At 39.9% G+C, this 23,688-nt stretch overlaps 3 protein-coding genes across 3 annotated transcripts in view; 1 reads left to right on the forward strand and 2 right to left on the reverse strand.

The window, feature by feature from the left end:
- PDCD11 (programmed cell death 11) overlaps positions 1–4,012 on the reverse strand; it is a 42,524-nt gene extending 38,512 nt beyond the window's left edge. Inside the window, exons 1-3 of the mRNA XM_010859417.1 lie at positions 3,915–4,012; positions 1,989–2,101; positions 893–1,024 (exon numbers count right to left, since the gene is read on the reverse strand). Of these exons, the coding sequence (XP_010857719.1) occupies positions 893–1,024; positions 1,989–2,090 (234 nt within the window). The 5' untranslated portion in view covers positions 2,091–2,101; positions 3,915–4,012. The remainder of the gene's footprint in view (positions 1–892; positions 1,025–1,988; positions 2,102–3,914) is intronic.
- Positions 4,013–4,144: 132 nt separating this feature from the next.
- USMG5 (up-regulated during skeletal muscle growth 5 homolog (mouse)) lies at positions 4,145–9,492 on the forward strand. The gene is made up of 4 exons (XM_010859419.1): positions 4,145–4,255; positions 7,513–7,608; positions 7,697–7,789; positions 9,390–9,492. The coding sequence occupies exons 2-3, from the start codon at positions 7,522–7,524 to the stop codon at positions 7,784–7,786; spliced, it is 177 nt and encodes a 58-aa protein (XP_010857721.1). The 5' UTR covers positions 4,145–4,255; positions 7,513–7,521; the 3' UTR covers positions 7,787–7,789; positions 9,390–9,492.
- Positions 9,493–9,586: 94 nt separating this feature from the next.
- TAF5 (TAF5 RNA polymerase II, TATA box binding protein (TBP)-associated factor, 100kDa) overlaps positions 9,587–23,688 on the reverse strand; it is a 15,985-nt gene continuing 1,883 nt past the window's right edge. Inside the window, 11 exon segments of the mRNA XM_010859418.1 lie at positions 9,587–10,531; positions 10,837–11,014; positions 11,198–11,375; positions 12,339–12,503; positions 13,930–14,059; positions 14,808–14,928; positions 15,671–15,806; positions 15,914–16,077; positions 16,832–17,147; positions 21,216–21,453; positions 23,651–23,688. Coding sequence (XP_010857720.1) covers positions 10,314–10,531; positions 10,837–11,014; positions 11,198–11,375; positions 12,339–12,503; positions 13,930–14,059; positions 14,808–14,928; positions 15,671–15,806; positions 15,914–16,077; positions 16,832–17,147; positions 21,216–21,453; positions 23,651–23,688 — 1,882 coding nt within the window. The 3' untranslated portion in view covers positions 9,587–10,313.

The raw sequence follows: 23,688 nt of genomic DNA on the forward strand, positions 1-23,688 counted from the left end.
GGGAGGTGGGGTGGGGGTGGGGGAATCTGGCCTCTAGTCCTAACTCTAACATTAAAAAAAGCTACAAGAGAGACATACGTGTATATATTATATACTCATCATATTTCTGACTGAGCACCATGAAAGGCTGAAATGATACCACTGTGTTTACAGCATGAGGGTGTTGGAGGGCACTCTCACCTTTTCCTTTATTCCAAGCAACCCAAACTCAAATGCCTGGGAGGTAACAAGATGCAGAACACAGGCCAGGGGAGACTATGGAAGTCCGGCATGCGTGTGCCAGGTCTAAAGGGCACAAACACTATTCAGCAATGTGTGGCTACAAATATGAGGGAGTGCATACTTGTATTATCAGCACTTTCAAGGTTCTATAAGAAGCCAGAAATCACTTTCTTAATGTAAAATTTTTAAGTTTTCTAATGTTGGCACCAACTTTTTTTTAAGTAGCACATAGGACGAACAAAATACTTCTGCAGGCTGGAAGTATCTTTCCCTTCACTATCTACATCCGTGTGTATCTTTCCCTTCACTATCATTTGGCTTTTTCTTTTTTATAACTAAAGTATCAGAGTTACCTAAAAATTTAAGGGACATAAAAAGACTGCTTCACCTCTCTGAGATAAGTTTCCACATCTGTGAAATGAAAGGGTAGAATCAGAATGACTGTTAAGGGTATTGCCAATTCTAACCTATGAATTTACTAAAACACAAGTTCCACGAGAGCATCAGCAGGATGAGGGACTTGGCCGCTAAAAAGAAAAACAACACACGATCTATGATCACAGGCACTGACAAAACTGGAATAGAGACATAAGATATATATACATGTATATATACGAAAAAAAAGAAGGGAAAAAGGGAAGAGTTTGTTCAAAACCAAACGCTGACAAACCTCCACATTAAGGATTTCAAACTTCTCTCTGACAAATTTGCTGCTTTGTCTGGTTTCAACTTTCAACTTTTTTGTTTTTGCTGGCCCTTTCTGGATCTTTTTCCTTTTGGTAGATTCCTCTTCAGTAGAAATCTAAAGCGGGGGAGGGAGGAGGAGAAGATCCAAAAAAATAAAAAGCAGTTTATCCGGCCTTTCCCTTCAATATCAGTTCATCTGTCACCCTGTCTTGTCACCCTTCTACTCCACCCCACTCCCAACTGTTCTTTAATTCCTGCCTCGTGGCCAGTCTCCCATTCTGACACCAATTCTCCCTGTGACGAAAATCTGAGCTCTCTTCTAAAAGACTCTTCCCTTCTGTGTTCTTCCTCCCTTGACAGGGATGGACACGGGGGTTCCCCATTGGGAGAAGCAATTTGGAACAGTGCATGAAAATAAAAAAGGTGGAGTCACAAAGATCTCCACCATAACAAGCTGTGTGGTTTCAGCTAAATTACATAATCTTTCTGGGCCTCAGTTTCCCACCATGGAATGGTGATCTCTGCTTCACAATACAGTTGGAAGGATTACATAAAATAGACCTAATCACACAATTGAATGTTAGTTCTGCTCCCTCTAGCATTTGGAGTACAACCTACTTTAGGTGAAGATTTCAAATTCTAATGCAAATCATGATCATTTTACATAGCCTCATTCAAACCTTATTCAAACTGTTTTCTCTCCATCCTTAATCAACATGGTAAGTTCCTGAGAATGAGAAACAGGGAATTCCCTGGCAGTCCAGTGGTTAGGACTCTGCGCTTTCACTACCAATGGTGCAGATTCGATTCCTGGTCAGAAAACTAAAATCCCACAGGCCTCCTGATGTGGCCAAAAACAGAAAGAACGGCACTGAAAGCTTATACAATAAATGCCACTCATGCTTCAAAAGATATAGCCTTGTGGTGGGATGGACTCTCTAACAAGTTAAATGTGTAAAAGTAGACTTCAACAAGAATCCAATCTGGAAAACCACACATTCTCAGACAAGGCTCATTCTCCATAAGGACACTAGAGAGAAAGTGTTCTGCGAGTCTTCCCAAAAAAGCACCCCACTTACATCAAATAAGTTGTCTTGTTCAACTGACTGCTGGAAAGCTTTCTCTGATTTGTGGGTCTTTCTTGTACCCCCACGGGGGAAGCTTTCTTCCATGGCTGCCATGTTTGAGTGTCCTAAAAACAATGCAAAAAGTTGGTAATATGTACTTCAGTGTCAAGGTTGTGATCGATGGGCAAGAGACAGAGCCTTCTAGCACCAGTGTGCTAGACAGCATTCAGGCCTAAGAAATGGATGGTTTGATGCCAGGCAACAGATAATCCATAATTCATCTTTCCAAAGGTCTTTGCTTCAAAACCACACGTCCACATATTTTTCTCCAGTAAGTTAATACTTTCAATGGAGCATCATTAAACAGCTTCAGTTAAGTCACGGATACTCAAATGACTACATAACCCCTTATCTTCAAAGAATGCGCACACTTCTAAGATAAAACAATTCTGCAAATAATCTAAAATACAGATCAGGTTATAAACTATCAACAAGAAGGTAGAAAATAATGAGGCTTCAGCAAAGGAGGAAGGCTTCCTTAAAAAGATGCCTTTGAGCTGCATGTTAAAAGATGAACAGGATTTTGACAGGTGGAACAGGAAAAGCAGAATGAACCTGAGAAAAAGCATGGAGACAGGAAAAGCCAATTATTTTGAGCAGCAATATGTCTGTCAAACTGCTCCTCCTGGCAATGCAGGGGACATCATTTTGATCCCTGGGTCCAAGAAGATTCCACATACCATGAACAACTAAGCCTATGCATTACAGCTACTGAAGCCGCAGCACCCCAGAGCCTGTTCTCCACAACAAGAGGAGCCACGGCAATGAGAAGCCTGTGTACTGCAACCAGAGAAGCCCTTGCTCGCCACAACTAGAGAAAGCCTGCAGAAACAAAGACTCAGTGCAGCCAAATAAATAATACATAATTTTAAAAATATTTAAAACTGCTCACAAGCTGCTCATCTTTCTTTGAAGAACTGTTCAACTAGATTACAAGGTGAATAAAGCCTAATAATTGGAATTAAATTTTAAAAGACAGGTTGAGCCCTCTGTGTCAGATCTTTCATTGGGTGTGAGTAAATTAACTTTTACTTGGGCAAGTTAGACCCTTAAGAAAAGGAAAAGACAGAACAGTAACCAAAACAAATATATACTGCAGGCTATAGACTGGACAAGGAGACAGGACTGAAGCTTCGAAGGTAAACCGAGTGCGTGCTAAGCCGCTTTGCTTCTGTCCGACTCTTCGCGACCCTACAGACTGTAGCCCGCTACCCTCCTCGGCTCATGGGATTCCCAGGCAAGAATACTGGAATGGGTTACCATTTCTTCCTTCGGGGGATTCTTCCCAACCCAGGGATCGAACCTGCCTCTCTTATGTTTCCTGCATTGGCAGGCGGGTTCTTTACCGTTAGCGCCACAAGGAGATAGAACTGAAGGAAGGTACACAACGGGTAGGATTCAACTGCAGTACAATAGAGAAATAACGAGAACCAGAACTAGGTTTAAGTGAGAACAGGAGGAGGGGTTGGTTCCGAGAGACGCTTGGAAATAGGAATCTAAAAAGGCTTGAGACTGTGGAAGAGGTGAGGACCTAGAGGGAGCCTAGGAAGGAGTATTTCGTAAAAGAAAAAAAAAAAAGGACAAAGCAATGCGGTCAAGTTTACTAGGAATTTGACCCTTAATCTTACTTCACAAAAGGGGAAACTGAAACTTCAAAGAGTAAAGCGACCCTGCGATAAAGGGATCTGAGCTACTTCCTAGGAACATAACCTGACATTACAGGGACCACGCCAGCAGAGCCGGCTTCAGAGGTGGAATGCGGTGGCCTAACCACTCACCCGGCACTGCGGGTTCATGGCAGGGATCCAAAGCAGCTAGTCCTGGGACAGACCTGGAAGCCACGAAGTTTCCACCCTTGTTGCTTTTGCCCCCACTCACCAGCCCCAGGACACCAGCACTTCTACTTCAGAGGCCGCGCCACTGTAATCACACACGCGGAGACTGGTACACCCGCAGCCTAACGCTGCTCTTCCGGAAGCGTGGGCGGGCTCAATGCCCTATTTCCGTAACTATACTGGATCCAGTTCAACAGGGAGGGGGAGGAGATGTAGAGACAGGAAACGGAAGGGCGGGGCTTAGACAGGTAGCCAATCGACGCAGAGGGCCGAACCCTTTAGGCCCGTTGAACGCGTGAGGGGGAGGTGGTGTCTTCCGGCGGGATCTAGGGGTAGCAGCGTACGGTGAAGGACACAGGCCGTGGAGTTTGAACCCCTTGAAAGGTGAGTGTGGAGGGGAACATGGATTTAGACCACGCGCCTCCGCTTTGTGGGGCCGGCCTGGAATCAGACTGTCTCCTGCTCCGGGCACACCGCGAGGCCTTCGCTTTGGTGGGGGCTGGCGGAGAGTGGTGGTGAATAGAAAAGGAATTAGAGAAAATGAAGGCCGGGCGTGAGGGTTCGGACAGTGACTGGGAAGCCTCGGCGCGAGGCTCCTAAAGGCCCTTAGATTGTATTTTCCAGTAGAGAAAAGGAGGCCCGCAGGGAAGGGAGGCCCCCCGCCCAAGGTCACTCAGTGACGTAATTTTGTATCAGAACTCGGACTTATGACCCCACCTCTCGTCACAGTAACCTCTCTTGCACTGTATGCCCAAAGCAGTTTGTTTCCACCGAGCTATGCTTAGAAAGCTGTCCAGCCAGGTTTCCTTTAGCTGCGCTGCAGCCTTTGTCCGGCGATAGTGAGTGTGGCCTGGCCCCGGGTAAGCGGGTTAGATATCTGTGTTCGGTCGGCCGGAAGCCCTTTCACTAATAGTAGCTAGAGCAGAGAGCTATAAACTCCTTGTACCAGAGGCAGCTTCTGGCACCTGAGCCGCTATCTCTTGTGTTTGCCTCTTTTCCCGCGAGATCTCACCATTTCAGGTAGGTGTCCGGTCAGACCGACTAGTAGTACCGAGAAACAGAAAGCAGCGAGGCTAGTGGGTCACGTTGGGCCTTTTCTGAAGTGCCCACTTTACAGGTCTGAAGAGAGGCATGTAAAGATTAATTATATTTAAAAGTAGCTCGCCGCGCAATTAGAAACAGAAGCCAAGACCCCATGGCTTAGACTTTGCCATAGCCTACAGTTTAACAATTAGTACGGTTCTGTTTAATCTTAGGTATTTTTCATTCATGTCTTTCTAAACTGATATGTAACTCAAAAGGAAAGCAAGTTTCGGTTTAGTTATTCCACTAAGTACACTTAAGGATTCCTGATCTTTGCCCAAAAGTAACCTGGAGTTTGCTGAGAATACTAAGCGAAGTGCTTACAGGCTTTGCTGCAGTTGTTCAGCGGCAACATCTCACTTACCCTACCATCTCAGCGCTTTTCCGATCTGGACTAAATTGCCGATGGTAAATTGTGCCATCCCGTACAGTCAGAATTAGTCCTCTGTGGAATATTGCAGACATCAGCCTTCCTTCTCTATTGTATAGGGGGAGATTTAAGGCACCTTAAGATTGTTTCAGTTGAATACCACATTCTTCTGAAAATGTTTGTTAGACACAAGTTAGTGGGAATTAAGCTCTTGTTTTCTGTAGGGTTTTTCCTAGAAACCTGCTTGACACTTAAGAATCCAGAAATCACTCCTGAAGATGAATGGGAAAGCATGTCTTTAATAAATTTACTAAAACCTTTAATATAAAAGCCATATCATAAAATTTTCTTTTAATGGAGATTTTCCTACTTGGACTGGACTGGCCAAGGCCTCTAAGGTGACCCAAGGAAGTTTGGAATCCTTCATTGCTGCAAGAACCTTCTTGAAACAGTGTTCACAATTAAGGTCATTTGTCGAGATTTTCATTGCCAATTCTATGCTTGTGAATGCCCCTGAAGGCCTTTGAATGGCAAACTGTAGAGTGCCGGTTTCCATAGCAGCAACTTCCTCACAGGTTTCCCCTGATTCTGTTTCATCAAGAGTCGGCTGAGTCACTGCCACTGCCTACCAATCTCGACCGGACCTCGACCGGCTCGTCTATATTGCCAATCGACTCGGCGTGGCGTCGGTCGTGGTAGATAGGCGGTCATACAGACGAGTTTTCAAGTGTTGCTCTGGTGACCTTTGATGTGCCTTTATAAAAGAAATACATGCCTTTGTGAAATACATAGGCTCTATAGATGTAATCCCTTTTTCAAGTCTGTTGTATATTCAAGGGTTTTTTTTTCCCCCCTATATAATTACTAATCAGAGTTTGGTTTTCTGTTACTGCGGTGTTTTTCAAACTTTTACATCGGAATCACCTAAACGGCACGTTAAAACAGATTGCTGGGCCCCTGAGTTTGATTCAAAAGGCCTGAGAATTTGCATTTCCAATGAGTTTCAATGGATGCTGACAGTGTAGGGACCAAACTTTGAGAACCTTTGATGTTCTCTATAATGCCCAGAAATAGGAACTTTTACTATTGCAAGGGGATATCTTTTCATGTCTATCTTTAAAGGTCTCCATGCATTGTGTTTCCTCCCATGGGAACCATCATTTATCAGTTTCCTATAAATGCACTTGTAGTTATTTCCATAAACTGTATTTCAGTTGCCATAAATTCCTGAACAAATTGAACCAACTAGATAAAAGGGTAAACTATACTCTGTCATAATTCAGTAGATATTACAGAATTGCATTTTAGGAAGGTTGTACTCCCTCCAGTTTACACTCCCTCCAGGCAGCAGAGAGACTGCTTATTTTTCCACATTCCCATTACTGCTGCTTATTATGATAAATTTATCTTTGCAGTCTGATGGTTAAATATTTGTCTCATTTCATATTTCCTTCACTGATCATGAGGTTGATTATCTGTGTTTCTTCGGCCACCTTTGTATTTTCCCTTCCCTAAGATGATTAAAATGTTTGCCCATGTTTTCTTCAGATATTTTGTTTTCACTTTTTACATTTACATGTTTTCATCTGTTTTTGGTGTAAGGAGTAAGGATTTTGCTTCCCCTCCACCACCAATAGTTAGTGTGTATTAATTCCATTTGGTGATAAATAATCCTGTCTCCTCCTTCCCATGGAGGTCCTAAATTATTTATAGGAAAAACTGTAAAAAGTGGTGTTGCAAGGTGAGCCGTTCAGTTAGTTGTTTTGGTTGTTACCCCTCTGAGAGACTTTGAAAAGTATCACAAGCTCCAGCTTTCAACTAGTCTTAAAACTGATGGAATTCCATGCACAGTGTGCTGTGATATATAAATAGAGCCAGGAATGAAAACATCAACCAATTTTGGGTGAGAAGATGGAGTTAGAGACTACTGTGTTCTTTGTGTTATTTGATGTATATTCTGGAATGTTGTGTGATAGCAACCAAGACAAAAGTCCTCCTTCCAAATTCTTAGCAATGTTTTTTCCACCATTTTGCTACTGCTTTCTTGGGTGAGGCATACATAAAATTTACAATATTTATATACAGTATGTATATGTCATATACCATACTTATGTGACTTTAATTAAAAATTTTTTTTTCAATAAATAGCATCCAAACCAATTTGTTGCCTTCTTTCTTTTTTTAAAAGATTGAAATCATGGCAGGTCCAGAAGCTGATGCCCAGTTCCATTTCACTGGTATCAAAAAATATTTCAACTCTTACACTCTCACAGGGAGAATGAATGTAAGTATTAATGATACCTTTAAGTAGTTATGTTTTAGAATAATATAGATGTGACAACAACTCATTTGCTTTTTCCTTTCTTTTTCAGTGTGTGCTGGCCACATACGGAAGTATTGCTTTGATAGTCTTATACTTCAAGTTAAGGTCTAAAAAAACTCCAGCTGTGAAAGCAACATAAACAGTAAGGAGATAACATTTAAAACTTTATAACTTTGCCATTTTGATTTTAGGGTTCCCCTGCCCCACACTATAAAAGTAATGTCATTGTTCAAAATTTTATTACATTCAGAAAAAGAAAAATATTGCCCATGTCTCCATCACCCTGACAGTTTTTGTTAATATCTCAGTTTAGCTCTTTTATATTGTATTTGTTTGGTTTCCAATGGCTATGATCCATATCTGTAATTTTGCTTTATAATATGTTCTCTGTAAATTTGAATGCATGGGTGCTCATGGATATATGATTTATTTTATACAGATCTGTTTCCTACTAGAATTTTTTAAAATATAAATAGCATTACAATAAATGCTTTTGAGCAAGAAGTATTTATTCTCTTCAGTGCCTTCTGAAAGGGTTGTGGGACACCTAGCTTTCTCTCTCCCTCTCCACCCCCCATGTTAAATAATGTCAGTTTCTGATGTTTGTTATTTTGATGAGTAAAAATTTTTTTTTATGAAGTTGTATATTTTTTCCATTTGAGTACCATTTGTATTTTTAACATTCTCTGTGTTTTTATTTAACATTTGGGACTTTCTTTTTGTAAAGATCCTTTCTTTCTTGTATAAGCTCTTTTTGTAATTTTTTTTGGTAGTAATTATTAACCAGCCTTTTAAATCAGTTGCGAATGCATCTTGCTTTTGAATTTTTATGTAGGCAATCTGTCATTTCCTTAAATCCCACCTAGACTTCATTTTCTTCTTAGTGCCACCCAACCCCCATTTGCCCTTACTTGTGTAAGTATTTTGTTGGCAGTAGACTATGTGCAGAAAACCCAAAACCTAGATTTTATCTAATGTAGCTTTCCATGACTGAAAATTTTTTCCTCTGCTCTTAAGACCTTTTCCAGTCCCAAAACTATTGACCGTAGTTTTGACTGACTGCATAGCCCAAAATGCAGTGATCCATGGTTTTTTCCTGACAGGTAGTTTTTTGCCCAATTTTTCATACTGTGTGCGTGCTTAGTCACTCAGTTGTGTCCGACTCTTTGCGACCCCATAGACCATAGCCCACCAGGCTCCTCTGTTCCTGGGCTTCTCCAGGCAAGGATACTGGAGTGGATTCTTTCCATCTGAGCCACAAGGGAAACCCAGTTTTTCATATTAGGTACCTCCTTACTCTGTTTTTATAATGGGGATACTACCATCCTTCCTCCTTTCTACTATTTAAACTATTACTTTATGGGCGGGGGTGGGGGGGTTGGGCGGGGAATGTTACTGGGTTGGCAAAAAAAGTCCATTCAGGTTTTCCCATAAGCCAGAAAACCCTGAACAAACTTTTTGGTCAATCCAGTATCTTATGTACTAGGCTTTTACAACAATGTATATTTTGGATCATAATGAATTATTGACAGCTCTTTTGTTAAAGGTGGGAGTTTTAGATTAAATTGTTGAAAGCTGAGAGACAACTAAATTTGGGGGAGTTAATGACTCCTTTGAGAATCTAATGAATTTGCATTCAATTTCAGGGAGGTTCATGGATAGTCTTTTACTAATAATTACTGAATGTCTTAAAAGCAGAGTTGAACACATTTGTGTCTAAACTATTTTTGCTTTGTTTATAGGATCTGAGCTGTACATTATCTGTTAAGTTCCCATGCCTGAAGAAGCTAATGTCAACTCATCATGTGATACTCAATTTGTACAATAAATTATGAACCTGGAAAAGCTGGTTGTCTTTATTTACAAGATATCAAAAATATAAAAACTGTACAAAATGCAACAAAGGCAAAAAACTGGCAGTAACTTGGTCTAAATCTTTTAGTTTTCCAAAGCAAGGCTCAGTACTGGAGGTAAGCAACTGAAATGTCTGACTTCAAGTGTACTAGGTTGTATGCAGCCATTTTAGCTGAAGTAGAACATGGAAGTTAATTTCACCTGGTTTATAGAGTGTTTGGGTGCACTCAGTCCAACAGGTATAAATTCAGATGTCAGTGGATGGTTGTACTTCATTTGTTTCTCAGAAAGGAACTGTAGTTCATCTTAGCCAGTTAACGTACGTTCCACTAATCATGAGCCAAGCAAAAATGTTAGTGGATCATATAACATAGTACTTGAGTGCCATACAGTAACTACATTTTTACAGCAGAAACGTACATGCTCATGGAATTCTTCAGCTAAAATTCAATATGGTATTATATTACTCAATTTGAATCTTGAAGCAGGACAAATTATTGAAATCAATTGATTTTTTTAACATAATAAATTAAAATAGCATTTGAACAGAAAATGCATAGTTTCCACACAATCCAAAGCACCATGAATGTCCCCTCCACAAACATAATACCTCTTATTCAACTAACGGAAATTAGTTAAATGTGGTTGCTATAGAAACGTGGAACTGTCCTGTACAGATTTTCTAAGCAGCATACTTCCAGATCCATATAGACAAAACATTCTTTGTAGCTTAAATAGTAATCACTGAGGTATTTGCTTTTAGTCTCCCTTTTTCAAACAGTAGTTTCCAAAAGTCTTTTAATACCGATGGTTTATTGAGGACTGTAAGCTCCTGCAGCTAGAACCAAGTTTCTTCGAGTAAAATGGAGGTGTACAACTGGTGTTGATTTGGTCATATATGTTCCCAACAATAACTCCTGTGAATTCTCAGGTAAATTTATATGCCCCGTGGCTGTAGTAAAGTCATCAGTCTCTACATCTTCAAATGCTTTGACAGCATCCCATAACCGTACTGTATTATCCATTGAACCTAAGTGGAAATCAAAAGGAAACTATTTAGGAGAATCTGCCATACTTAAATTTCTGACATGTCAAGTATGCTTTATGTATTTACATTTCTGGTAAAAGAAATCTGAACTTAACAACTCTATTCCCTCAAGAATTTCAAGCAGTAGCTTAACCTGAGAAGTCAATATACATGTAGGTAACAATCCTGAATCATGCTAAAGAGAAGCAAAATCCAAAATCAGACTTAATTTTGCAATTGTCAACATTCAGTGCTTCCTTTAAATATACAGTTGACTTTTGACCACAAAGCCAGTTCTAGTCATTTACCTGATGCCAAAATTTCACCATCTCTACTAAATCTAAGTGAACAGACTGTATCAGTGTGTCCTTTTAATTCTCCAACCATCAAACCATGTCCAATATCCCAAAGGAGTACTCTGCCATCTGTTGCTCCTGTAGCCAGGAATCTCCCATTGGGAGAAAATGTCAAGGAATGAATTGGTCCCTAAAAAAAAGTACATGGCAAGAATCAAAAGTAAGGTTAAAAATACCTAAGAAAATGAGACAAAAGAACTATAACAAAGTTGAGGGGTATGGACAGTATCTTTAAAATGTATGTCACTAGTTAATTTTTAAACTTTTTAATCCCAAAGAACCTTGTGTGCTGGAATAATGAAAGTTAAAATACCTTGTGTCCAGTGAATATCCTTACACAGTTCCCATTCAGGACGTCCCAGAGCCGCACAGTTCTGTCTGCAGAGCCCGTAGCAACATAATTAGAATTTGGATGGAATCTGGTACAATTCACATCAGCAAGATGGCCAGCAAATATCCGTAAAGGCTGATAGTGATCTGTAGCCCAGAGCCTTTTTAAAAAATTATTGAGCACACAAGGTAATTAGTAGTTAACTCTGAAATGCCAAGTTCTATCCAAAATACAGAAACCACCATGTGAAATAGCTGTAAGTGGGTCCCCCTCACTAGTTTACCCGAGGGAAAGGAGGATGGAAGGACTTAGAGACTAAGCTTTTGTTTGTTTTTTTTTTTTAAAGCTATGCCATCCAGCTTGCAGGATCTTCATTCCCCAACCAGGGATTTAACTGGCGCCCTCGGCAGTGAAAGCACCAAGTCCTAACCACTGGACTATCAGGGAATTCCCTAACCATTCTTAGAACTAAGTTAACATGGTCCAAAAAATTTTTAATTCTATAATCCTTTAGTTCTCTGAATGTACACTCTCCAACTTCTAGTCTAACTCCTAGAGTATTTTTCCCTAGTTTTGGCTACCATGTGGTGTTTTACTTACCAAGTTGTGTCTGACTCTGCAGCCCCATAAGACTGAAGCCACCAGGCTATTCTGCATGGGATTTCCCAAGCAAGAATACTGGAGTGGGTTGCCACTTCCTTCTCCAAGGGATCTTCCCAACCCAGGGATCAAACCTGCGTGTCTGGTATTGCAGGCAGATTCTTTACTGATTGAGCCACCAGGGAAGCCCCCAGTGGGGGGGCGACCACAAATAATTTCAAACCCAAGCTACCTCATCCTGAACTTTTAAAGATATGACAGAAATAAAAGAGCTCACAGTGGCTGCAAAAGACAAGGTTTAGCATCCACTTGGGGAAGGGGAGGGCATGGACTCTTGGTGTAGACATGATTGCCGACAAATATTTCTGTCCCAAATTAGTTTTCAGATGACCTACAAATGCTGACATTCTCAAAAAGCTGATAATAACAGAAGTGAAAATAAGTTTGGCTGGAGTTTGTAATTCCCAACAAGAAACCATTCTGTTCGTTGAATAGGCCAGTCCTAAGCTCATAATGTTCTTACCGAGCTACTCTGTCGTGGCCCCCTGATACAAAATAATATCCGTATGGAGAAAACTGTGTGTCCCACACTGGATAGTTGTGTCCTTTATATCCCACCAAGCACGTAAATGTTTGAAGACTCCACAATCTAACAGTTCCATCCTCCGAAGAGGACAGCAGGTAGTTCCTGAGAAAAGAGAAGGTAATATATTTGATTCCTAGAATAACTTAGGTACCTGTCCAGTTTCTCTGTACATTTGTATATGTTAAATATAGGTAACTGACTACTACATCTCAGTTGTAATTTATGCCTGAAATTCACAGTAGATAACAGAAGTTGAAAGTACTAACGTTAGCCATGACACTATCTACTGAGCACCTACTGAATAAGCTTAGGTTTTTTAAAACAATATCTATTAAGAAAAGCACAGTTCTTTGGAAAGCGAAACAAAAAACCAAGAGGTAATGACAAAAAGTATGGTCAAATGAGGTCACGTGAAAAAGGCTTCTAAAATATGTCACTTAAAATCAGTAATTTTTTACTTTAAAATGGAGTTGCTATTTTCATACCCTATACAAAGCTGGGTAAAAAGCCTTCAAAAGTAAACTACTCAGAAAGTACTATGGTTTTCAGTGAAATGAGAAGTTTCCCTCAAGTATAAATGTACCATCTGACTAAACCCTATAAAAAACAAAAATCTAAATTCTCAAAGATGAAAATCTTTATGAAAGATTTTGGACTGAAAGCAATAAGCAATAAGATATAGATGGTATTACAAAAAAACAAAAAAATACCCTCCCCACATTGCTGTAGAATGTTAAGAGATCATGAAAATTAGACAAACATTCTTGTGGGTTTCTAATTCCCTTATCAGTATTAGTTCTTTTGATTATACAAAGATAAATCTTCAGTTGATAGGCAATATGCCTTTAATAGCAGGAATCTGTTGTGAATTTGGAGATGACAGAAGACAGCTGCTGCTGCTGCTGCTAAGTCGCTTCAGTCGTGTCTGACTCTGTGCGACCCCATAGACCTGCGGCCCATCAGGCTCCCCCGTCCCTGGGATTCTCCAGGCAAGAACACTGGAGTGGGTTGCCATTTCCTTCTCCAATGCATGAAAGTGAAAAGTGAGAGTGAAGTCGCTCAGTCGTGTCCAACTTAGCGACCCCACGGACTGCAGCCTACCAGGCTCCTCCATCCATGGGATTTTTCCAGGCAAGAGTACTGGAGTGGGGTGCCATTGCCTTCTCTGCAGAAGACAGCAGTAGCCACCAAACACGTAGCAGGAACCCAAAGAACCAATTCAATCCCTACTGGAGTTACATAAAACTAAAGCTAATTTTTATAACCAGCAAACCCTGAAGTTATGCATCCTAATTTTGTAAATTGAGCTACTATACACCAATACCCCAAGATGAATTAGCAGAGGGCAAAATCCTAAAAGATAATGAATGATAGGCAACCATGGGATTTTTCTAAAAGTATTTTCCCCAACATTTGCATAATGTTTCCAGTAGTTAACTTTCACATAACATATATATATATTTCATATACCTTTCATTTAATCTCAATGTAATACAGCAGTATTTAATTCTTATAGTTTGCATTTTACCTATCTGGACTGAAGCTGGCTCCATAGACGGGACCACTGTGACCATACAAGATCTTCAACTCACTTGCTGTTTTCTCATCCATTATTCTTTCTAAGACATCATCAGATTCTTTATCTATCAGGCTAAGATCTAAAATGATCCAGAAAGATTACTTTTTAAAAATATATTTATTAAAACAATTTAAGGCAATTATTTAATATATCAGAGTTTAGAAGAAGAACTAACATTTGAACTGTTCTTCCTACTTACCAATCACTATGCTAATGCCTTTAAATTAGGTGCTATCATTTCAGGGTATAAGAGAAGAAAGTGAGGTTCAGAACAGTTATTAACATGTCAAAGTGCACACAGCTACTTAGTCTTGGAACTAGGGCTGAAACTCAATTTATCCACTATATCACAATGTTTCACAAAATAAAACTATAGAAATATTAAAATAAATTATTGAGAATGTGTTATCTTGTTTAAACAATACAACTAGCAAGAAACTTTAAAATGTAACCCTGATCTTAGTTCATTTTAGCCATTTTTATGGCTAAAACAGAAAAGTACTCTCCCAGTATTTGAAGACTTTTTTTTTAATCTACAAACAATCATAAAATGTTAGATTTTTAACTTCAGGGAGTCTTCTAGCCTAATGCCCTCATTCTACAGATGAGAAAACTGAGGACCAAGGAAATTAAATCAGTCTAGCACCCCAGTCTCCTGTTTGCCACTCCAATACACTTTTCACTACTGGGAATGTTGTTAACAATTTGACTTAAAAGTAAAATCAAGTGAAATTCTGCTAAGATCACAATGTCCTGGTATGTTCCATAGAATAAAGATTGGTGTAAACTAATGATGAGTTTGTATCCTGACAGGTCATCTTAGTTACCTGCTGCTTGTTTGACACTACGAAGCTTTTTGGGTGTCACAGACCACACTCTGACAGTTGAATCTGCAAAACCTCCAGCAATCAAACTAGAATCATCAGTGACATCCACTGCAGTGAGGCCCTGCCAATTAAAAAATACATACTAAACAATACTGTTTTAGGGGAAAAAAATTATAATCACATCTGAGAGAACACATAATGACAGCTATTTTTCTTCATATAAAAGATCATTTGAGATTTCATTCTCTTTTGAAATTCACTGTTCAAATACACTTATATTGAGAACATGTCATAATTTACTTTTTGCCCTCCAAATTTGGAATGCATATATAGATCAAGTGTTTTTTTTTTAATTTTATTTTTTAATTGGAGGAAAATTACAATGTTGTGTTAGTTTCTGCCGTACAATGCAAATCAGCCATAATTATAGTACAAAGTATACGTAATTATTTTTGTACTTTACTAAATATATCCTCAGCAGTCTATTATAAAAAGTCTATAAGGATATACAGAATTCTTAATAAAAAATGTAAGTAAATACTTAAGTTCAGAGAGATGAACCACATAGCTTCCTCCTTTTTCAAAGGTTAGCAGAATTCTGATCAGTGAAACAAAGGATACATACAAACAAGATTCTGGTACCAACAAGTTGCTAAAGGTCTTTTAAACATTTTCTTCTATCTATTCTGAGCAATGCCCAATTCTCCTTTTCTAACTGCTATCTTGAAGCCATATTTATATCAAGAGTTTAAATAAGAAAACTCCATTTTAGTTAAGACATCTAAGCTACTTTTAATGGTTAATCACCATTTTCCACGACTCTCCCAATTTTCCCCCAGAAACTACCCAATTATTTTACCAACCTGGTAAGCATTGAGGAATGTATAGAAACAAATGGAAGGTAAACAATCTGGCCCCAGGCGTACTCGTTTTGTGGTTTCTTTCATGTTCATTATCTTATCCAATTTATCTGAATCTTTCAACTCAGGAAGAGGGATTCTGTGAAAGAAAAACAAACTGGAAACTACTCTGAATATTAAAAAACTGGAACCATCTATAACATCGTCTTACACCTCCACACATGTTCCTGAAGTTTTTTCCCTCACCTGTTTTGAGGTGGAGCATTGGGATCTTGTTTTTTACTTTTGGATCCAATACTATCTTTTTTAGGCTTCTTTTTTTTAGGTTTTCCTTCTTCATTTTCTCCTTCTTCATCCTCATCATCCAAAGGCACCTCAATTTCTGGCTCTTTTAATAAGCCAAAAAATACCTACAAGTCAAGAGAGTCAATTTTTTAAAATTACTTTTTTGTTTATTGATACATCTTTTTAATATCTTGATAGGAATCACAATTATAATAGGGTCATTTATATCCTGAAACCGATTCTGTACTTGTCTACCGAATAGACAGTCTCTCCTTCTCCCTTACCGACAGAACCCTGATTTTGTTGGAGCAGCAGCATGCTCAGTTAAAATCATTTCTGTTCCCAGGCTCCCTTGCAGCTGAGAATGGCCATATCGTATCATTCTTGCCAATAAACCTATATATCAACATACTGGGTGGTGTTTTAGAAATACTGTTTTCCTCATAAGAAGGGAGATTCAGCAAGTATATCCTCCCCCTTCTGCCTTCCTGGAATACAGCTGCAAAGTTGGAGCTGCAATAGCCACCTATGAACACAATGAAGAAAGCCACATTCTGAAGGTGGCACAGCAAAAAGTAAAAGGAGCCAGGGTCCTTGATGGCATTGTGGAGTTCTCACACCAGCCTAGGAGGGCTTTCCTCTTTAATTCATTTTATGTGAAGGAAAAAAGCCTTTCGTGTTTCAGCCAGTGTAATCAGGGTTCTGTTAAATGCAACCATTCTCAAATCCTCACTAATACACACATCATCCTTAGAACATGAAACTTAGTATACAGAGTAAAATTATCCCCAAACTAGCTGTAAGAAAAACGTGTAAATTATGTAGATGGAAATGCAACAAGTTTTCATAATCTGCATTACATAGTTCTTATTCCCATACCTTTGATTTGTTTGCCTCTCGTTTAGCCTCTCCTGCCAAACTTCCCACCATCGCATCTATCTGTTGCTTACTACGCGGCATCCCATCAAAGATGTCAATGTAGAGGTGCTCCTGAACTATGTTCCATATCTGATTGTTCTGTTTCTCCTGAAGATGCCTCTTCAAGAGTTGGTACGAGTCTCGGGAAATACGCAGAACAAATTTACTTGTTCGAAAATCCAACATGGTCTCATTCCCTTTCATGTGTTCCTTTTTGGTAAGACTAGATAATACTCGTAGGTCATCCTGGTAATAACATTCCTGATCTCCATGGAACCTGTTTCAGTGATTTTAAAAAGGCATTTTTCAATGTAATCATTAAGGGATCTGCCTCTCCCCCATATATTTATAAACATCCCAGAATACTTTCAACGTAGTAGTTTGAATAATCCTGGACTAAGTTGTAGAATCAGAAGTAACACAATTCAAAATGATTACAATTCAGCTCTGAATTCATCCTAAAAATGACCAAGTTAATTCTCTAGTGAAATGCATCATAAACATTTTAAGGGAATTTGAAATAAACACCATAGATGAATGAAAGATAAGATACCCACCACTGGTGGACAGTCACGTTTGAATGCCACCATTGGCAGAGGTTTGAAAATGTTAGAATCTTATGTTCTCTCAAAACCCACTTTTTAAAACTTTTTCTTATGGGAAATTTCAAACACATACTAAAGTATAAACTAATATAATAAACTCAACATATCTATCACTCAGCCTCTCAACAATAATCAATGCATGACATTCTCACAAAACTCATCATTTTTAGCGATTTCTTATATTCTTAATACCAGATATATATATTAAACATCAGTACTTTAATAACATGACTAAAGAATAAGAATATGTTGATATCAAAGAGTAAGCACTCCCATTTACTCACCATTACCAAAGGCAATTATATAAAGCTTTCAGCTTTGGCACCAATTGCTAAATTTAAATGTACTTTTGTTTCTACAAATCTTATTCTAATAAAATGTAAAAATCATACAGTAACATTCACAAAGAGCAGCAAACAATGCAAAAACATTTAGAAAACAAATGATTAAAGATATTAGGACTTTAGCTCTGACACATAGCCAACAGATCCCTAATCTGTTACCTGTGTTAGCCTAGCATGACTTATCAAAATATGAATCAAGAGTTTCTAGGATGTGAATGAGTCGGACACGACTGAGCGACTGAACTGAACTGAACTGAACTGAAGATGTGAATGAAATTAGAAATCTCAGCCTCTTAATTTTTGTATTAGTGTCTGCCGATAACCTCATCTGAGCATGGGGTCCTGGCACGGGCTGAGATTGTTCATGACAAGGACACACAGAGTCAGTCCCTATGATATCCCAGCTTCCTAGGTGAGGAGACGGCTACACCATAAGACTGGAAGAGGAAGAGGCTTTTTGAGGACAGTTCATGCATGCCTGCCAAGTCGCTTCAGTCATGCCCAACTCTCTGCAACGCTATGGACCGCCACCCTCCAGGCTCCTCTGTTTACGGGACTCTCCAGGCAAGAATACTGGAGTGCGTTGCTATGCCTTCCTCCAGAGGATCTTCCCTACCCAGGGATCGAACCAGCATCTCATATCTGCTGCACTGACAAGATGGGTTCTTTAACAGTAGCACCACCTGAGAAGCCCTTCTGATGACAGCACTGTAAGAAAAATTAGCTTAGAAATTCTGTCATCATCAGCCTTAATATTTTCTTTCAAAAACACAGAGCTACACAATGTCATGTGACAGCCTGGATGGGAGGGGAGTTTGGATACATGTATACATATGACTGAGTCCCTTCACTGCTCACCTGAAACTATCACAACATTGTTTGCTAATCAACTACACCCCAATACAAAATAAAAAGTTAAAAAAACAAAACACTGAGCTATAAAACATTTGCTCTATATACCTTCTATTAGGCAGTGTAGAATAATGAATGGACATACTGGCACAGAAGCCAGGAATCCTGGGTTCCATCATACCTCTATTAACACTACCTGTGTTATCTGACAAGCCCTAGCTGCTGGGTCTACTGCTTGAAATAAAGAGCTCTCATTCAAACTGTTAAGCACACCTCCATCTTAAACACTCCTTTTCTCTGGCTTCCATAACTCAGCTCTCTCCTGATTTTCTTTCTGCTTCTCTGGCCTCTCCTTTCATCTCTCCTCTACATGGTAGTCTCTTCTACTCTTTTTATTAATTTTCTCCTCCAAATGTTGGAGTCCCCTGAGGTGCAGGTCTAGCCCTCCCGTTGACTTATTTCTATTTCATACTCCTTCCTAGACAATCTTGGATTCCGTCATGGCACAGACAGTAAAGAATCTGCAATGTGGGAGACCTAGGTTCGATCCCTGGGTCAGAAAGATCCCCTGGAAAAGCAAATGGCAACCCACTCCAGTACTCTTGCCTGGGAAATCCCATAGACAGAGGAGCCTGGCAGGCTACAGCCCATGCGATTGCAAAGAGTTGGACATGACTGTGCGACTAACACTTTCAAATAATCTCATCCCTATCCATCAATATTGCACACGACTCCAATTTATGGCTCTAGCCCCTACCTCTCCTCTAAGCCCAGACACTTATATATCCTCCATCTATCAACCTGACATCTCTTAAATGAGTCAAAGGCATAAACAAATCTGAACTCGATTATTCTACAATCTGACAAACCCTGCCCTCTTCCAGGGTTTTCTAAGTGAAGAGCATCCCTATCCAGCTAAGGGAGCCAGATACCCAGGGATTATCAATTATACTTTTATCTCCCTTACACCTATATCTAATCCTTCACCAAGTGTTTCACAAATATGTCTACTGCCCTTCACCAACACTATCACCCCCAGTCCAGTGTTTCTCAACATGGGTGCTACTAGTATTTGGGGCAGAACAATTCTTTGCTAAGCGTGACTACCTGCACATATTGGAACTTTTGGTATCCCTAAGACACCTGATCCTCCAGTCAAGTCGATACAACAACCAAAAATACCTCCAGTTTCAAAGAGCCAGGAAGGAGGAATAATATTACACTCAGTTGAGAATCACACAATAACTTCCAAAATGATCAGTCTAATCACTTTATCCTCCCAATCATCTGTTTCCCCCTGCATAAAGGTCCGTTCAAAACATAAAATCTAATAAAGCATGGTCCTTCCACAACTTCTGTAGCAGAGATGTCTGTCCCCAGATATTCATTTTTTTCTTTCTCCCTCCACAATAAAACACGGGAATACTAGCTGAGCACACAGACATCTAGGCAAAGACCATATTTCCTACCTTTCCTGGCCAATGACTACTGACATAAAAAAGGGAGAAATACTTGCAACTTTCAGGAAGGGTGTGTGCCCTCCCTGCTGACTTGAACACTGATCTGACTTCTTAGAGCTGGAGAGTCACCTTGTACCACAGTGGAAACTGCATGACAAGGATGTTAGTGCTACATGATCAACAGATAATCAAGGACTCCATACCAGTCCTAGAATGCCTTCCATCATGAGAGAGAGAAATAAACTTTTACTATACTCAAGCCTCTACTGTTTGGGGTTCTAGTCACTCTCCATGTAATCTAATCCTAACACAGCTTCACACTGCTCTTAGTAGTAGCAGCAGTGCGTGCATGCTCAGCCGTGTCCAACGTTTTGCACCCCCATGGACTGTAGCACACCAGGACCTCTGTCCATATGTTTTTCCAGGCAAGAATACTGGAGTGGGTTGCCATTTCCTCCTCCAGGAGATCCTCCCTACCCAGGGATTAAACCCGTGTCTCCTGTGTCTCCTGCACTGCAGGTGAATTCTTTACTGCTCTTAAAATAAAAGCAAAAATAAATTTTTATTTAGGCAGCTATTGTTTTTCAGTGAATCTCAGCCAAATCTAATCCTACCCAATATGACTAACTATTGATCTTAGAGTAAACAAAGACCTTCAACATGGCCTAAGAACCTGCCTGTTCCAGTTACTAACTAACCATCAAGCTTCATGTAGTACCAAACCCCACTCCCCATACTCTGCTCCAGCCACACTAGCCTTCTTTCATCTCGGGGCCTACCATGATCCTTCCTGCCACAGGGCTGTCACACAAGTTTTTCCCTTTTCTCTTCCTCTGGTTAACTCCTCTCCAATCTTCAGATCCTACCTCAAACATCACCTCTAGGAGCCTTTCCTGACTTCAACAAGATCAAACCCTCTATTTTAAGTTTAGGAGAGGCACCAGGTACCTCTCCTTCATAAAGTATTTTTCGAGTTGCAATCTGACATTTGTGTAGTTACAGACGTGTATATACATTCTGCATGTGTGTGTGTGTGTATATATATATATAGCTATATATACATATTTTTTATAAATTCACATACTTCTCAAAGAATGATTTTGCTTCATTCTCATGTTGATTGTAGACTAGTTCCAAATACATGTGTACAAATAGGGGATAAAAGAGTTGGGATAGTTCTGCCCGATGGCAGTCCAAGGAACATTCAATGAAGTGTTTCAGTCCGCTATAGTATTCTTCATACATCGTGGGGTCTCCCTGTTGGCTGTAGGCTGACAGCACGGCACTGACATCTGGCTGGTCTTCCACAGATACACTTCCAACTGTTTAAAAAATGAAAAATAACTTCAAGAAAATGACCTGACAAGCACCAAGAGACTAAGGCTGTTTTGTTAAGGTCCAGAGGTGAACTGTTTCACAGATGTTTGTCCCTCTCCTCTCAAACACTCTTCCCTGACACAATCACAAAATCTTTTAATGGGATTCAGTTTGGTTCAGTTACCCATCCAACACTCCTTTGGTTTGTCCACATCTTAAAAATTTTCAAATCAACAGCAAAAAGATTCAGCATTTTTCCTAGAGCTACCCTATTTTAAAAACAAATTTTATAAAACATGGTATGTGCAAATCAAACAAAGGTATTACTCTTCTCTCAAGGCTCAATGCAAATGGCACTCACCACCACCAAGCCATGCCCTGGAGTAATATTCCCAGCTTTCTGAGCTACCTGAGTATTTTATAACTTTTCAGCAACACATCCTATCCCGTGTTAACTTCACGTATATACATCTATCACTCCCTATAAAATACAACCATGTTACTGGTGGGAAAAACTTGCCTTTTATATTTCCAAAAGATAAATCTATTTTATATGCTTAAAACAACCACCATTTCAAGGCAAAAAGCATGAGTATTTATTTGTAATATTTCAATACCAAACAACCATACATCTGTCAATCAAATGAGGGTTTGTGGGAAAAATTTTTAAGTTGTAATTACAGTACTTTTATGCTCTTTACTGCACAAATTTTCAGTTTTTTTGGTTACTATGATGGCCTCTTTTTCTTTGTACCGGTTTCTGAGTTACAATCTGAAGGTCAAGTTTCTAAAGAGATGAGAGATTATAGCAAAATAATCAACAACATAATTCATCCATCTTATAGTTCATCCCCAAATTCAGATTTTAAAAAGATTCCTCTCAATCACATTTGTACACATTTCTACTTATGGGTTACAGTGCTTCCTATTCATACTTCACTCCTGGCAATGCTGCCAAGATTAGATCTCATAAACACAGGTTAATTTGGCAAGAGGCTCTACAATGGGTAATTTAATTCAATAAACATTTTTTACTGGCTCAGGATCATCTTTGAAACTTTATGTTGTGTATGGCTTTTACTGCATGGACTTTGTGACAACAGTTGCTGAAGAAAAAGGGGAAGGGGGAGCCTCAAGTGTCAGGTATAGGTACTTGGCATAAACTTGTCAGTGGCAGACATTTGACATATGAATCTCACAATAACCCATTTAATAAAAGGAAAAAAACTCTCAAGCTTAGGAAGAGTAAGTCAGCATCACACAAGTAAAAACAACAGAGACAGAAACTGAAGTCCAATACCTGTTCCTAAATGAATGGTTCTCAAACCTTGCCATAGATCAACATCTCTTGGAAGCATTTTTTTTAAATTCTTAGAATGTTTATTTTTGGCTGCATTGGATCTTACTAGCGGCTCCGAAGATTTTTCCCTGCCGCACGCGGGCTCAGTAGCTGCAGAGCGCGGGCCTAGTCGCCCCATGCTTGAGGGATCTTCGTTCCCTACCACGTTCCCACGTCCCCTGCGTTGGAGGGCAGATTCTTAACCACTGGACCACCAGGGAAGTCCCTGAAGCATTTATTTGAAAATGCAGATTCCCAGACTCCACCTGCACAGGATCTGATTCACTAAGTCTGAAGTGATGCCCAGGAATCTGCATTTCTCTAAAAAATTTAACACCAATGGTATTTAGCCTATATTTTGAGAAAGACTGGCTACACTATGTACCATCACTCTCTGGCTGTGTGGTCCAAAGCAAATACCTTGGCCTTTCTCGGTCTGGTTTCTCATCTCTAAAATAGAAGTACTGTCTACTTCACAGTGGAACTGTGAAAATTAAGATAAACAACATAAAATATTTATAGTAAAAGTACGCTAGTACAAATAATGTTGCTGCATCCCTGCCCAAAGCTCAAGAGCCCAAATAAGAAGAACCAAAAGCCTGAAAGTTCCCGCCTCTCCGCGCCCACCGTCCCCATACATCCTTCGGCTCAACAGCTCTCCACAGCCTCTCGCTGGAACTGACAGCTCGGAAGAGGGTTTGACTGCGCAGCCGGCGCACTAGGGAAAGGGGCGGGCATGTGGCCCTAGAGGCGGGCCCCGGAAATTCAAAACAAGCCCGCAGAGGTGCAGGCCTGCCAGCCTCTGCCTTCCCGGCTCATTCCCCGCCGTGCCGGTCCTGCCTACCAGGGACCCAGAGGCTCACCTTTACCCGGAGCCACAGAACCTGTCGCTAAGCCCGAG

This window comes from Bison bison, unplaced genomic scaffold (assembly GCF_000754665.1).
Source record: "Bison bison bison isolate TAMUID 2011002044 unplaced genomic scaffold, Bison_UMD1.0 scf7180017864456, whole genome shotgun sequence".
Lineage (NCBI taxonomy): Eukaryota > Metazoa > Chordata > Mammalia > Artiodactyla > Bovidae > Bison > Bison bison.

What these genes read in the sequence shown, in the direction of transcription:
- USMG5 (XM_010859419.1), top strand. Translation starts at nt 7,522, where the DNA reads ATGGCAGGTCCAGAAGCTGATGCCCAGTTCCATTTCACTGGTATCAAA. An exon ending in CTCTCACAGGGAGAATGAAT is followed by an intron (nt 7,609 to 7,696) that starts GTAAGTATTAAT and finishes TTTCTTTTTCAG; the next exon opens with TGTGTGCTGGCCACATACGG.